Consider the following 12,483-nt stretch of genomic DNA (forward strand, 5'->3'; position numbering starts at 1 on the left):
AGCTCAGCTCACACTCACTCGTGCATGGATGCATGCAAAACCTAATAGGAAAGCAAAAAAAACCAAGAAAAGGATCTCACTGCTGCTATGTAAAGTATGCTTCCACCATTTAGTCCATGATCACCTTCACCAAAAGCTCTTGTCTTTAGCTACTAAGTTAATTAATTTGTAGCCTTTTTGGCTGTTGTAATCTGCTTTAACCTGATGTGTAGTTTCCCTCTCTCTAGCTAGCTTAGCTTCTCTCTGTTTGTGTGTGCGTATATATATGTGTGTGTGTCCTTTGCATAGGTGTGCATACCAAACACAAGGACAGGGTCAGGATTATATTGAGGATAGAGATATAATTTCTAGCTTGGAACAGTGTTTCAAAACCAGTCAATGTAGGAGGAGAATGCTTGTCCAATTCCCTCTTATTTTATTCACACATCATTAGCCAGTAGCTAGCTTGCTTATGCTTCTTCCCCATCTCTCCACCAGTACTACTACATATCATTGCTTCCCTCATTTCATCCCCTTCTTCCTTCCCCTTTCCTAGCTATTCCACCTGCACGCGCATACGATTCCGATCCAGCCATGGCAGTGTAGATCGAAAGAGATCAAGTAGAAGATTTGGTAAGATGCTTGAGAGGTAGATAGCTACCTAGAGAAGGCTGATCAGCATCAGCCTGAGAGAGATGAAGGAGAAGGAAGTGCTAGTTGAGATTGTTGAGGATGATGAGCTGAAGAGATCGATTGGTAGAAATCAGCTGGACCTCAACGAGGAAGTTATGGATGTCGAGAGCGAGGAGGGAGAAGTCGGCGATGATGAAGATGACGAAGATGAGGAGGATGACGACGACGACGATGATGGTGGTAGCACCACCGATGTTGCCGGAAGCAGGAGCTCCAGCAACAACAGCAGCACCAATAACGTTTCAGAGAGCAAATTGAAGGGCGACAAGGATAGCGGTGGCGGCAGGTTGGAGGGGATCAACGGCGGAGAGCAGAGGGTGCCATCGGTGCGGCAGTACAACCGGTCGAAGCTGCCTCGGCTCCGGTGGACACCGGACCTCCACATGGCCTTTGTCCACGCCGTTGAGAGGCTCGGTGGCCAAGAGAGTAAGTAGCCTAAAAACTTCATCTTCTTTTTCTTTTGAAACGAGCAACACCAGATAGTGCGATGTTTCATATTAACATAGCAGAAACTGCTAGAACTTTTATCACATGGTATATATGTATGTGTGTAGCTGCCTGCATCTCTTGCAATTATGGATTATTTGCTTTTCTTCTGAGTCCTAAACTCCAATTTCTTGTTGTGCTTTTATTGTTTTCTCACCGATGATTTGCATGTGTTGATGTAGGAGCAACTCCTAAGTTGGTGCTTCAGATGATGAATGTTAGGGGGCTCAGCATTGCTCATGTAAAAAGCCACTTGCAGGTAAATGATGCTCTAAACTGCTCTAGAATTTCTACAAGTTAAAGAGCTAGATTCTTAATTCGTAGTCGATATCTACCTCGTATATTCGCAATTCCATTAATTCTCATGGATTAATTAGCATGCATGGATTCCAAGTTTCCAACTAATTTTTGATCCATTAATTTTTGTTTCAGATGTATAGAAGCAAGAAGTTAGATCACGAGGGTCGCCAGATCAGAGGAGCCATCGCCTCAGGTTTAATAACTTTCCATCATCATGCATGCACACACCAATTCTCTCCACATCTCTGCACATCAATTTATTTCATTAGTCTCATCTTTTTCTCAAGAGGTTGTACATTTTTTTTCATGATTAATTTTTTTCTCCTCATGTGGTTAATTTTGCAGTGTTCTCTCCAATGGATTTCCATCTGATGAGAGGCGATCGACGCTTCCACGACATGCTCCTCCAGCGAGCCGCCGCGCTCTCCTCCTCCAGGCCGGAGCACGGCGGTTTCTTCTCCTCGAGAAGCGGCGGCGGCCTACCGCCGGAGGCCAGCCGGCTGTACGGACTCCTCCAACACCGGCAGTCTCCGGCGATGGCGACGATGCAAACATTCGACTTCAAGAACAGCAGTTTCAGGTAATCAAAGTGCCTTAGCTAAGTTCGTATCTTCTCTGCCGAGACGTACGAAACCCTAATTTCTGCGAGTGTGTGTGGTCTCTGAATCTGAAGGAACCAAGAGTGGTCGTTCAGCTTCAACCACCAGCGGAAGGAGACGATGAATCCGTCGTCGTCGTCGTCGACCACCGCGGCGATCAGGCGGTGGCCTTCAGCCGCCGGCGCGGTCGCCGACGTCGCCGGCGAGCGACAAAGACTAGCGGAGAGATTCGGCTACTACACCGGGAACGGTGGCGCGTCGTCGACGTCTCTGCCGCTCATCACGAGGGCCGCCATGGCGGCGCCGCCGCCGATGTTTGCGGCGGCCGTGGCGCCGCCGGGACGTGATCACCATCGTCTTCCGTTTGGATGGCACGCCGGCGGCGGCGGTAATAAGAACAGGTCGTCGTCGGATCCCGTGGTGATCGATGAAGCCCTAGATTCCCGCCGCCTCGAGGTTCGTGCATGCCCCCCATTCGTATTTATCCATGCATATCATCTTATCATTCTCCACGTCGACGAACGCTGTACTCCGTTCATTCCAAAATATAGCAATCTAAAAATAAATTAGACATTTCATAAATTTCATATACTCAATACTCAATGTTCAATTTATTATTATTTTGGAACAGAGAATGACAAGCATCGAGTCATTTCTGAATCTCTATCTGACACGCGCGCCCATTTGACAACGTAAACTAACTAACTTTTTTTTTATCACGACATTGCATGTGTGGTTCAGCATCAGCAGAAGCATGTAGAACAACCAAGGACGACTCCGACGACGACGACCACGCCGGCCGGCAAGCGGCCACCGGAGTGGTCACCACCGGACCTGCAGCTCACCTTGTCTCCGACGACCGCCCCCGCCGCCGACGGCGGCGGGGCCAAGAGGAGCAAGACGTCAACGACGACGACGAACACCACCGCCGCCATTTCAGGCGAGCAAGAAGCAGAGAAGAATATGGATCGCTGCAAGAACAAGCTGTCCATCTCGCTCTCGCTCTCGCCGCCGGCAGCAGCAGCAGCAGCGGCGAACTTCTCCTCCATGGATTTGTCCATGGAGCAGCAGAAGCAGAAGCAGGAAAAGACAACAATAGGAAGCAGTGAGGAGGAGGCCGGTGATCTGGGGCAGAGTACTTTGGATCTGACCATGTCGATCAGGGCATTGGAGTGAGATCTTTCAAGTACTTTGTCCCCCCCCCCCCCCCCCCCCCACCACCACACACACACACACCCCAAGTGCCTTCCAAAAACTGCACACTGCACCATGCAAAATGACAGCAATAAGATTGTTAATTAATTTTAACCTCTTGTCCATCTCTCTACCCAGTAGTTTTATCTCAGTACATAGATATATATGTCATGGTCATGCTTGCTTAATGCTTGGTTATTGTCTTCTAGGGAGTTAGTCTGCATGCATGCCTCTCTCTAGATATGTATGCATGCATGATCAAATCACTTAGCTTGTTCTTTTGTGACAGCATATTTGGGAAACTAAACCATCACAAGAGATCATAAGTATCAGTGTGCAGAAGTTCCAGCTAATCTAATGTGCCATTAATTTAATATGTATTAAATTGTTTACTTTTTCGATCTGTTTATCTATAAGTTGTGCGATTTTTCTTAGTTGCTAGTCACCTAGACTGGCGCAATGTGTGTAGCCTAAGCTTGCACAATTAGTAGCTCAAACTTTAGTATAAATTCACTACACCATTTCTTTTACTTTTATTTTCCTGGATAAATTACATGCACTTTTGTGCCTAATTTAGTACTACTTGTTTTTATCGTTTTGCAGTCGTAAGTATGCCCACCAGGCACCAGTGTATAATTTTCAGGTTTGACACTTTAGAAATTATTCCCTCCGTGTTGAAACATTTTTTAGCGTTTGTAGACATACAATGTTATGACATATATATTCTTTTTTAAAAGTGTCTGTAGACATTTCTCACGATAAAAAGATAAGTGGTAGATGAATAGCTAATGATCAATCACTCAATTCAGGAAAAATGATGTATAAAGGCCATCAAACCTTCAAAAATTATTCCAGTTAACACTTCTGAGAAAGCCTCTACAAAATATTTAAACCATTGTCACTTCTGAGAAACCATTGTGCCTCCTTCCTCTCTAGCTGATACTTTTCTGTTTTGAGCAGCTTTTGCTTTTCCTTCGAATTTGGGTAGACATGTGGGTGTGTTAGCGCTTCTTGCTAGAGCAATGGCTTTGTACTATTTAATGGGCTGATTTTAGGTCCAATATTAATATATTGAACATTTATTTCATATTTTAACATATATTTCATATATTAATCAACACCATATCAAAAATTCGTATGCAAAAATTTTACATGTCGAAATGTTTGTATGTAAAGTTTATTTATATAAATTTTTTATACATAAAGTTTATACGTGTAAAGTTTCTGTAAAAAAATTATGTGTATAAAGTTTTTAAGTAGATTTTTTTAATTATGTACTAGAAAGTTTCTAAGTGGAATTTTTTATTCATCTAGGAATATTACCGAGTAGATTTTATAATTTGGTAAACAGTGAACTTTTTTTATCTATTCCGAGAAGAAATTCTGATGTAATTACACAAGATGCTAATCTATAAGTGCTATTCAGATATAACTATGTGGTAATGGAGCATCACATGCAAGCGTACCAAAAATAAAAAGATCCATAGGGGGAGCGCCCGTTGGTTGGCCTGCTCAAAGATGTGGGTGTGCTGGACGGTTCAGGACATGGATGTCGATGATCTTGCGGGCGGCGAGAATGTGATCGATCGTGTACTAGGAGGCCTAGAAATGTGTTAAACATGAGAAATAAGTCTATTTTGCCTCTGTTGCTCTTGATTTAATCGCCTCCCTTGATGAGGACATCCTAGCTCCACACGTACATCAACATGACGTAAACAAGGGTGATGATTTACGTCATACATCACATGATGAAAATAAAGATGGCGTAAACCAAGTTGAAAGATTATGTCTCAGCAAGAATGATCATGCATTCCATTGTCCAATTACGCGCATTCGTACTAGGAAAATACAACAAGAGATGAACTCACTCTTTGCTCAACTTAACCCAAATATTAGTGAGAATTTTATACTATCTAAATGCTCTACTTTGTATTGCTAAGGTTTACAACCGAAGACATGATCACTACACCAAGAAAGATGGGTTACATCGAGGACGACAAGGGTTACGCCGAGTAGGAATCAACTCATACACTATCAGCAGCTTTTTACGCCAACGAGAAGATAATTTACGCTGCAACAAGTCAACTTCCAAGGCTTGTGTAGCCCAGCCAATCAAAGAGATGGGGTGCATGGCATACATGGTTGGAAAGAGGACCAAGTCTAGTTTCCAATGCAATAAACCCCACCTTGATAGCATTTTCCAATGAGGAGTTGGACTATTTTACTGAAGGCTACGCAGGAGTTGAAGGGTTGTGCATGAACCCGAGAAAACTCTGAGCATTCTCATTTATGTTAGCCTTGACCACCAGAACATGACTTCTTATGTTCACGCTAAGCTAGGAGGGTTGTTCCTAGTGAAAATACCTCTCCATTATATCCACAAGAGAACTTTTATTCAATTGAAAATCTCTTGTATGAGAGATTGCTAAAGACTGCATAAGTGCCTTACCTCCTTTGTAATTGTGAGTTTCTTAGGACTTGTGAGAAGGCTCCTTTGGTGCCCCCTAATTCGTGCTTTTGGCTTTCGGATCTCTTGTGTAGATTAGTCCTAGATTGTGGTTTTGTGATTGCTCGGTTTGACGGGTCATAGTCCAGGAGGCTTTAGATCATTCTCACCCTCACCACTTGGTTGCATCCAACTTTGGCACGTGTAAAACTAGTTATCATTTTGCTGCTCGCAACTAGTTATCCTCGAGGTCACGGTTTATGCCGGTGCCACTTGCTTCAAACCTACTGTCGTGAAGATCAAGCCACCCCTCACGAGTGAGTTAATTTGCATCCACTACAGGAATTCTGGGCTTCTGTGACGATTACATTATGACGATAACAGCCTGTTTCCTGTCACTGCCTGCCTGCAGTGACGAAATGGCCGTCATCACAGAAGGTGGGTCACTAACCAGCTTCTGTGACCACCAGAGGACATCGTCATTGATACAGTGACGAAAGTTCTCCTGTCATTGATGAATGACGAGACAAATTCGTCATAACAAATTGAACCGAATAATGCCACGCGTATAATGACATGTGATGTTGCAGATGACAAGGCGGGTGATCTGGCAAATGACGTGGCAATTCACATTCGGCCCATATAGCATGGGCTTTTTTATTTTCAATTACAATCAGCCCCATTGGCCCATATATTTTTGACCCAACTACAAATTTTTTTCATTATAGCCCAATAGTACAATTCTAGCCCATACTATGGGCCAGCCCAATTAAAAAGCAATCACAGAATATAAACCACAACCATTTGCATAATTATATTATAATCACATTCTAGCCATAATTAATTTTCCAGCCCATACAAAAGCAAGTTCCAGAATATAGTTTCCAACATGTTCCATACAAAAGCACAGAACATGAATACAAAATGACCCATCCACCATCGAACTACACAAGTCCCAACCGACTACCAAAGTTACTACAAGTAGTGCCAAGTTCCGGCACCAAAAAATTCCACCTAGCAGCCACTACTAAGTCTCAGCCTGCATCTTGCCAATAGCCAGCAAAAAAAATTCCACCAAGCACCCACTGCACTTCCGGCCTGCATCCTGCAGCAGCCAGCAACTAGTGCCAAAAAATCCTATGTTCCAGCAACCAATGAAAAAATAACTCCGGCCACCAAAAGCGCCAACTTGCAAGCAACTAGCAGCTAGCAGCAACATACACCATACAATAGCAGCCACATACACCACCAAGTTCAACTACACTAACACCAGCCATCAAATTCCAAGCTCAGTCACCTCATTCCTGCCATCAAAAGGTGCATGTTTTCAGTTGCTGGTGAATAAAAAGTCCATTTTGTTTGGACTTGGAGGCAAACAAATGAACAAACAGTGTTTAAAGAGTAATAATCCAGCAAGTAAATTGAGTAATAACAGTATCTTGATATGCTTCTTTTCCGGCAAGTCCAAACAAATGGATCTTTTCTACTCACAACTAAATCCAAACAAATGGCTCTTTTGCAGCTAATAATCCAGAAAAAATAGAGTATCTAGATCAATTAATCAAATGACTCTTTTCCAGTCACAACTAAACAGTATCTAATTTCACAGTAACAACAACTATAAACAATCCAGCAAGTAAATTGAAATAGGCAGAGTAATAGGCAATTTTGATACACACACCATGAACAAAAAATTCAACCACCAATGAAACAGTACCTGAGGATACAAGTGCACAAGAGACAAGTTAAAGCTTTGTACCTGAGCATACAACTAGCTTAGGGAGGACTGATCTGACCCTGTCCAAATGCTATTATTTGTCGAAGGAGGCTCTGAGTATCTGCTGCCATCTTCCTCAAGCTCTCAATCTCCTCAGCTTGTTGTTCCACTTTCACATCAGATTCCTGTGCCTGTGCCTTCAATCTTTCAAGCTCCTCCTGAAGTACTGCAGACTCTAGCTTCTTTGCATCTAGTTCAGCTTGTATCTCTTTCATCACAATGGTTATCTTAGCAGCGGGCTGCTGAATTCCGACGTTGCGCAAAAATGTGTTTGACTTTGGCAACACTTTGGAAACAGCTTCAATAGAAGTCTTAGCTTGCTGCCCATCTTCTACTGATGGTGAAGTGAGGGCTTCCCGGGCATGCATATCCTCCTAGCAATCAAAGTAGTTTCAGTTTTGCATTATTATATAAATAAAGGTTCATTGCATAAGGTATTTAATAAAAGAAGAAAAGAAGAGGTAATAGCTTAGTACTTACTATAGCTTTCTTCACAGGTTCACTAAAACCTTTAGTTTTGCTGCAATGCAACTCCTTAAAGAGATCAATTGCAGTGGGCTCACTGTCTTTGTATTTTTCTTGCTTCTGCAATGTTGAGAGATGGCATGAGTAATGGTTATGTTAAAGTACATAGATAACACAAAAACATGTCCTCCAGAACAAGCATTCCAGTTGACATTGAGTCTTTTTGTTAAACATTGACAATGGTTGCCATGTATAAACTTAATTGATGTCACCCCAAATAAGTATAAGAATGACAAGAGCAATCAAACCAAATTGATACAAATTTATGGATAAAACATGAGCATATTTTTACGTGGTCAAAGTGTGAGATAATATGCTACTCTCCCTACTAAAGCTTTAAATCATATAGCATTATGCAGAGCCACTATCAATATGCAGATATATATCTCCACTGGATCTGAACACCTCCATCAGGAAACACAAAAACTACATCCAACTAGATGACATCATCATTTTTTTTCTTACCACGACATAGGCATGTGCAATGTAAGACCGAGATTCGGTACGCTGCTGAAACTGAACTTTTTCACGATTCAGTTGGTTTTTGGCACATTTGTCCTGCACATGACACAATTACATAGCATTAGTAATAGAACCACTATGCATCTGTCATTTCCATGCAACCTCATTTTCATTTGTTTTCGCAAGTCACTATTACATTAAAAATGCAAATAGAGCTGATCCAAACAGAGCTATAAACTGGACTATGGAATAATTATTTTGCCACCTGACTATCAAATTTATGTTGATGTATCTTAGGAAGCTACGTGGTTTAAAAAACTCAGGAAGATTACATGAATTATCTTATAGTCAATCTGAAAACTGCTATAATAAATCTATAATTATCAGATGTAGCTGGCATGTTCCAATTCCTACTGACAGATTCAAAAGATCTCAAATGTACCTCATATCCAATATGTGTATATCCAGCCAAACATGAATTTGTGCTCGAATCCAAGTAATAAGCTCACACAAAATGAAATCTGCTAAACAGTACCTTGTGCTCTGGGCTTGACCACATATCTACCAATTTTGTCCATTGCTCATTGGTCATACACTTCAAGGGCGATGTAGTCCTCACTTGATTAGCAGGTACCCCATCAAAGTACTTTTTGAGCCTATACCTCATCTGGCGTGTTCCACACCTTAGGATGTCTTCCATTGCAGCTATTACAGGATCGCTGTGGATATCAATGGAGAATTTTCCCTACTCATCAAATAGCATAACATTAAGCTTCAACAAAAGTAGAAAGTAGAAAGGAACTACAATAATTATATGTAATGTTCGATATGGCTAATGTATTATTTCTTAAAGGTGCACCTAGTTGCACCTTGGGCATCTAGTTTTATTTAAATGTGCACCTATTTTTACTTATATAATGCTAGCAGCACATACAGTAGCATTGATTCAATTGAACAGAGCCTTACCTTCAATTTGCCCTTTAAGTTATCAAGTTGACTACTATCATTCTTGTAGTCTGTCCAACTTGGATATATTGGTATATGCTGCCTGATTATGATCCCACTCTCTGAGGCCAGCTTTGCACCTTGCATAGGAGCCTCTAGCCTTTTTTTCCCTTCCTTGACAATGATTGGTATCATGGTCCCTAAACCTTTGCTTATGGAATTAATCTCTTTGCCCATGCTCTTCCCCCTTGTCTCCACTTGTCTACTGCCAGTGAGGGTGCCTAACATAAAACATTTACAAGTGTCAATAAAAATATCCTGCACTTGATATGAATGAAGCATAGCACATATAAGGACAAAAGAACAAGAATCCAAGTTACTTGCCTTGTTGAGTAGTGCTCAATCCCATTGGCTCTAGTTCTGTACTTAAAGTGAGGTTGCCTAACAAAATACATTTTTAAACATATGTTAATAAGAAGATCCCTGCACTTAATATGAGTGTAGCATACCACACATATTGACAATAAAATAACAGTAGGGTGGCCACTTGCCTTGTCCAGTATTGTTAGTGTCACCCTGATTCTGGTTTGCAGACAAATCAGGTTCGAGTCCAACCTCTGTGGCTTCAATCAGGCTAGTAGTGGACACTTGTTTCATAGCCCTTTGCCTAGTGTATCTCATTGTTTCTTCTAGATTTTCAGGTGCTAGCACTCTCTTAGATGCTCTTCCTGTTCCAGTTGTGACACAATCACCAGTGATGGCCACATCTTCCCCTAGTAACAAAGCCTCACAAAGCAAACAAAGACATGTACAAATAAGTTGCAGAAACAAAGTCATGAAAAACTTCCTTAAATATCCACTGCGAATAAATATGTCACACAGAATATCAATATAAATGTAAAATTCAGAATGCAAACTCAACATATCTAAGACCTGATCTTACGTCTTTGACAATAGTTTCCAAAAAAATTGCCTAACTATGCCGGAGTCCATCTAAGGCAGGGACTAACTAACAATATATTTGTACCAACTGTAAACGTAAGGGATAGAGTACTCTCCCCACAGATTAATCATATTTTTCATACTCTATGACCAACCATTAAGTTTGGATTCAGTGCTATGAACCAGCTATTGGCACAAGCAATACTGCAATTGTTCAACATGTTTAACCAAGTAGATCAAAGAATTCATATGCAAAATATAAGTGGCATCTAAACTACATCACATGTATTGAATCTCACTAAACACGCATAGCTCAGTCAATTAGAGATATTGATTAGTAGAAGAGTTTAGTACTAAAGTTGGTACCTTTGACTTTTTGCCAACAGCTTTCTTCTTTGCAACTGAACTCTGGAATATTTGTGCTAGTTTACGGATACCCAGCTGATTAGCAAATCGATTGTTCCTCATGATATTCCGAGCCCTCGACGTGCTTAAGTCCATGTCTTCCTCTTCTGCACATACATTGCAATTATATTCAGTGGGTATGAAATTAGTTAGAAACCTATAGTCCCCCTACACCACCAGATTGACAATTTGGAAAGTTTTAAATCGAGAAACCGAAAATTACCCCACGCGCAGACTCATCTCCCAGCGCCCACCTCCCAATCCAGGGCCGCCCAATCCAAGCCTCGAAACCCTAAGGAGGATGAGCTGAGAAGTACCTGGCATCTCCATGGCGGCCGCTTCATCTGGAAGGACCGAAGGATGGCGGGAATGTGTGATGTTGCCACCAAGCGCCATCGTCTTGCTCCTAGGAGGGAGGCAAGGGGTTGCCGCAGGATCTGGAAGGACAGAAGGAGGGTGGGGAGGCTTGTTCTTGCCGCTGAGCATCTTCCTCCCAGGCGCCATCGTCTTGCTCCTGGGAGGGAAGCAAAGGGGTGGCCGGTTTGGAAGCCGAGCAAGATCTGCAAGAAGGTTGTTCTTGCCCGGCGGTTGTGCAAATGGAGGGAGTGGGAATGATTCTAGGGTTAGCTTCAGCTTCACCTATATATGTGTCACACTCGAGTGAGTAAAAGTCCTAAATTGACCTCTGGGATATGCCAGTTCAATAGCTGGTATGGGCATAAATGACTTTTAGCATCAAAAAAAGTGGCGGGGCAGGCATTTTGTTTTCGCGGTAACGGAGGCGCACACGGGATGTGAAAATTTGGCCTCTTTGATTGCAGCACATAATTTTGTTGGATAAGATTAGAGCTAATCTTATAAAAGTTTATAAGATCTTGTGTTAACAAATCTCCAATATAAAATCAACTATAATTCTTGAGCTTTTTTTTACATATTTTACATCCTAAAAATAAAAAAAGTTAGGGTTTGAGTTTTTTTTTTTACATTCGAGTGCCATTTCTTAAAACAGGTGTAACTTTCTCATTGCAGCATTCATTGGCGTCGGCGGTAGCAGCGCTAAGAAATTGTATTTGCCTACTACTCCGACCTTCTATGTTCATCGGCGTCGGTGGCAGCGGCGCTACGATCCTGCACCAATCATGTGGGGATGTTGTGCCTCGAGCTAGCACAAGGAAGACGGCTCTGGCCCTGGTAGCCAGGCGGGGCATGATGCACGACGGTCGACGGGGAAGGTGATGTGTCTAGCGGTGGCAGCCCTGTGCTTGGAAGGGGATTTGGTTGGTGGTGGGCATCAGACGTATCAGCGACGTATCGGGTTTGTTTTATTCCTCCTTCTCGATTCCTCTTTCTGTTTCCTCATGCACGTGCCCGAGCGGACGGAGAGCCGGCGGGTCGAGGCGACAGTCGGCGCGGCGACTGCGGAAGGTGGCGGGGGCAGAGGAGGTGGGGCCAGCGGTCGGCGCGGCCACGACGGCCGGTGCGGCAATGGAGAAGGGCGGCGAGGCAGTGGGGCACGCGAGAAAGCCCCATCCATTATGATCAGCCACCTCCGCGCATCCCCCACCCGTCCTTGCATACGCCGCCTCCTCGCATCCCCCACTCGTCCTCTCATCTTCCGCCTCCTTCCGCATCCACATCTGGGGTGGCATGGCTCCCTCAAAGAAATCGATTCAAGCGCGCCGACAGCTCCGCGACGCTACTGGCAAGTTCAGCGGTCGCGTCTCTCCGGG

General features: G+C 43.0%; 2 protein-coding genes across 2 annotated transcripts; one reads left to right on the forward strand and one right to left on the reverse strand.

Annotated features, from left to right (window-relative positions):
* Positions 1-296: 296 nt before the first annotated feature.
* On the forward strand, positions 297-4,170 carry LOC127761963 (uncharacterized). Its single transcript, XM_052286299.1, has 6 exons — positions 297-1,098; positions 1,341-1,417; positions 1,591-1,651; positions 1,804-2,038; positions 2,132-2,513; positions 2,799-4,170. The coding sequence occupies exons 1-6, from the start codon at positions 675-677 to the stop codon at positions 3,231-3,233; spliced, it is 1,614 nt and encodes a 537-aa protein (XP_052142259.1). The 5' UTR covers positions 297-674; the 3' UTR covers positions 3,234-4,170.
* A 3,303-nt stretch (positions 4,171-7,473) lies between these two features.
* LOC127761871 (uncharacterized) lies at positions 7,474-11,257 on the reverse strand. The gene is made up of 8 exons (XM_052286207.1): positions 11,071-11,257; positions 10,715-10,860; positions 9,958-10,192; positions 9,791-9,847; positions 9,428-9,687; positions 8,997-9,206; positions 8,471-8,557; positions 7,474-7,845 (listed from the first exon to the last, which is right to left on the reverse strand). The coding sequence occupies exons 1-8, from the start codon at positions 11,255-11,257 to the stop codon at positions 7,474-7,476; spliced, it is 1,554 nt and encodes a 517-aa protein (XP_052142167.1).
* Between the last annotated feature and the right edge of the window lie 1,226 nt (positions 11,258-12,483).

Source organism: Oryza glaberrima, chromosome 2 (genome assembly GCF_000147395.1).
Source record: "Oryza glaberrima chromosome 2, OglaRS2, whole genome shotgun sequence".
Taxonomy (NCBI): domain Eukaryota; kingdom Viridiplantae; phylum Streptophyta; class Magnoliopsida; order Poales; family Poaceae; genus Oryza; species Oryza glaberrima.

Bases quoted from the DNA above. Each gene is read 5' to 3' on its own strand.
- LOC127761963 (XM_052286299.1), top strand. From the start codon at position 675: ATGAAGGAGAAGGAAGTGCTAGTTGAGATTGTTGAGGATGATGAGCTG. The intron at 1,099-1,340 runs GTAAGTAGCCTA...GTGTTGATGTAG, and splicing joins GAGGCTCGGTGGCCAAGAGA to GAGCAACTCCTAAGTTGGTG. The intron at 2,514-2,798 runs GTTCGTGCATGC...TGTGTGGTTCAG, and splicing joins TAGATTCCCGCCGCCTCGAG to CATCAGCAGAAGCATGTAGA.
- LOC127761871 (XM_052286207.1), bottom strand. From the start codon at position 11,257: ATGGCGCCTGGGAGGAAGATGCTCAGCGGCAAGAACAAGCCTCCCCAC. The intron at 10,861-11,070 runs GTACTTCTCAGC...ATGTATGTGCAG, and splicing joins GGCCGCCATGGAGATGCCAG to AAGAGGAAGACATGGACTTA. The intron at 7,846-8,470 runs GTCGTGGTAAGA...GATTGCTAGGAG, and splicing joins CTTACATTGCACATGCCTAT to GATATGCATGCCCGGGAAGC.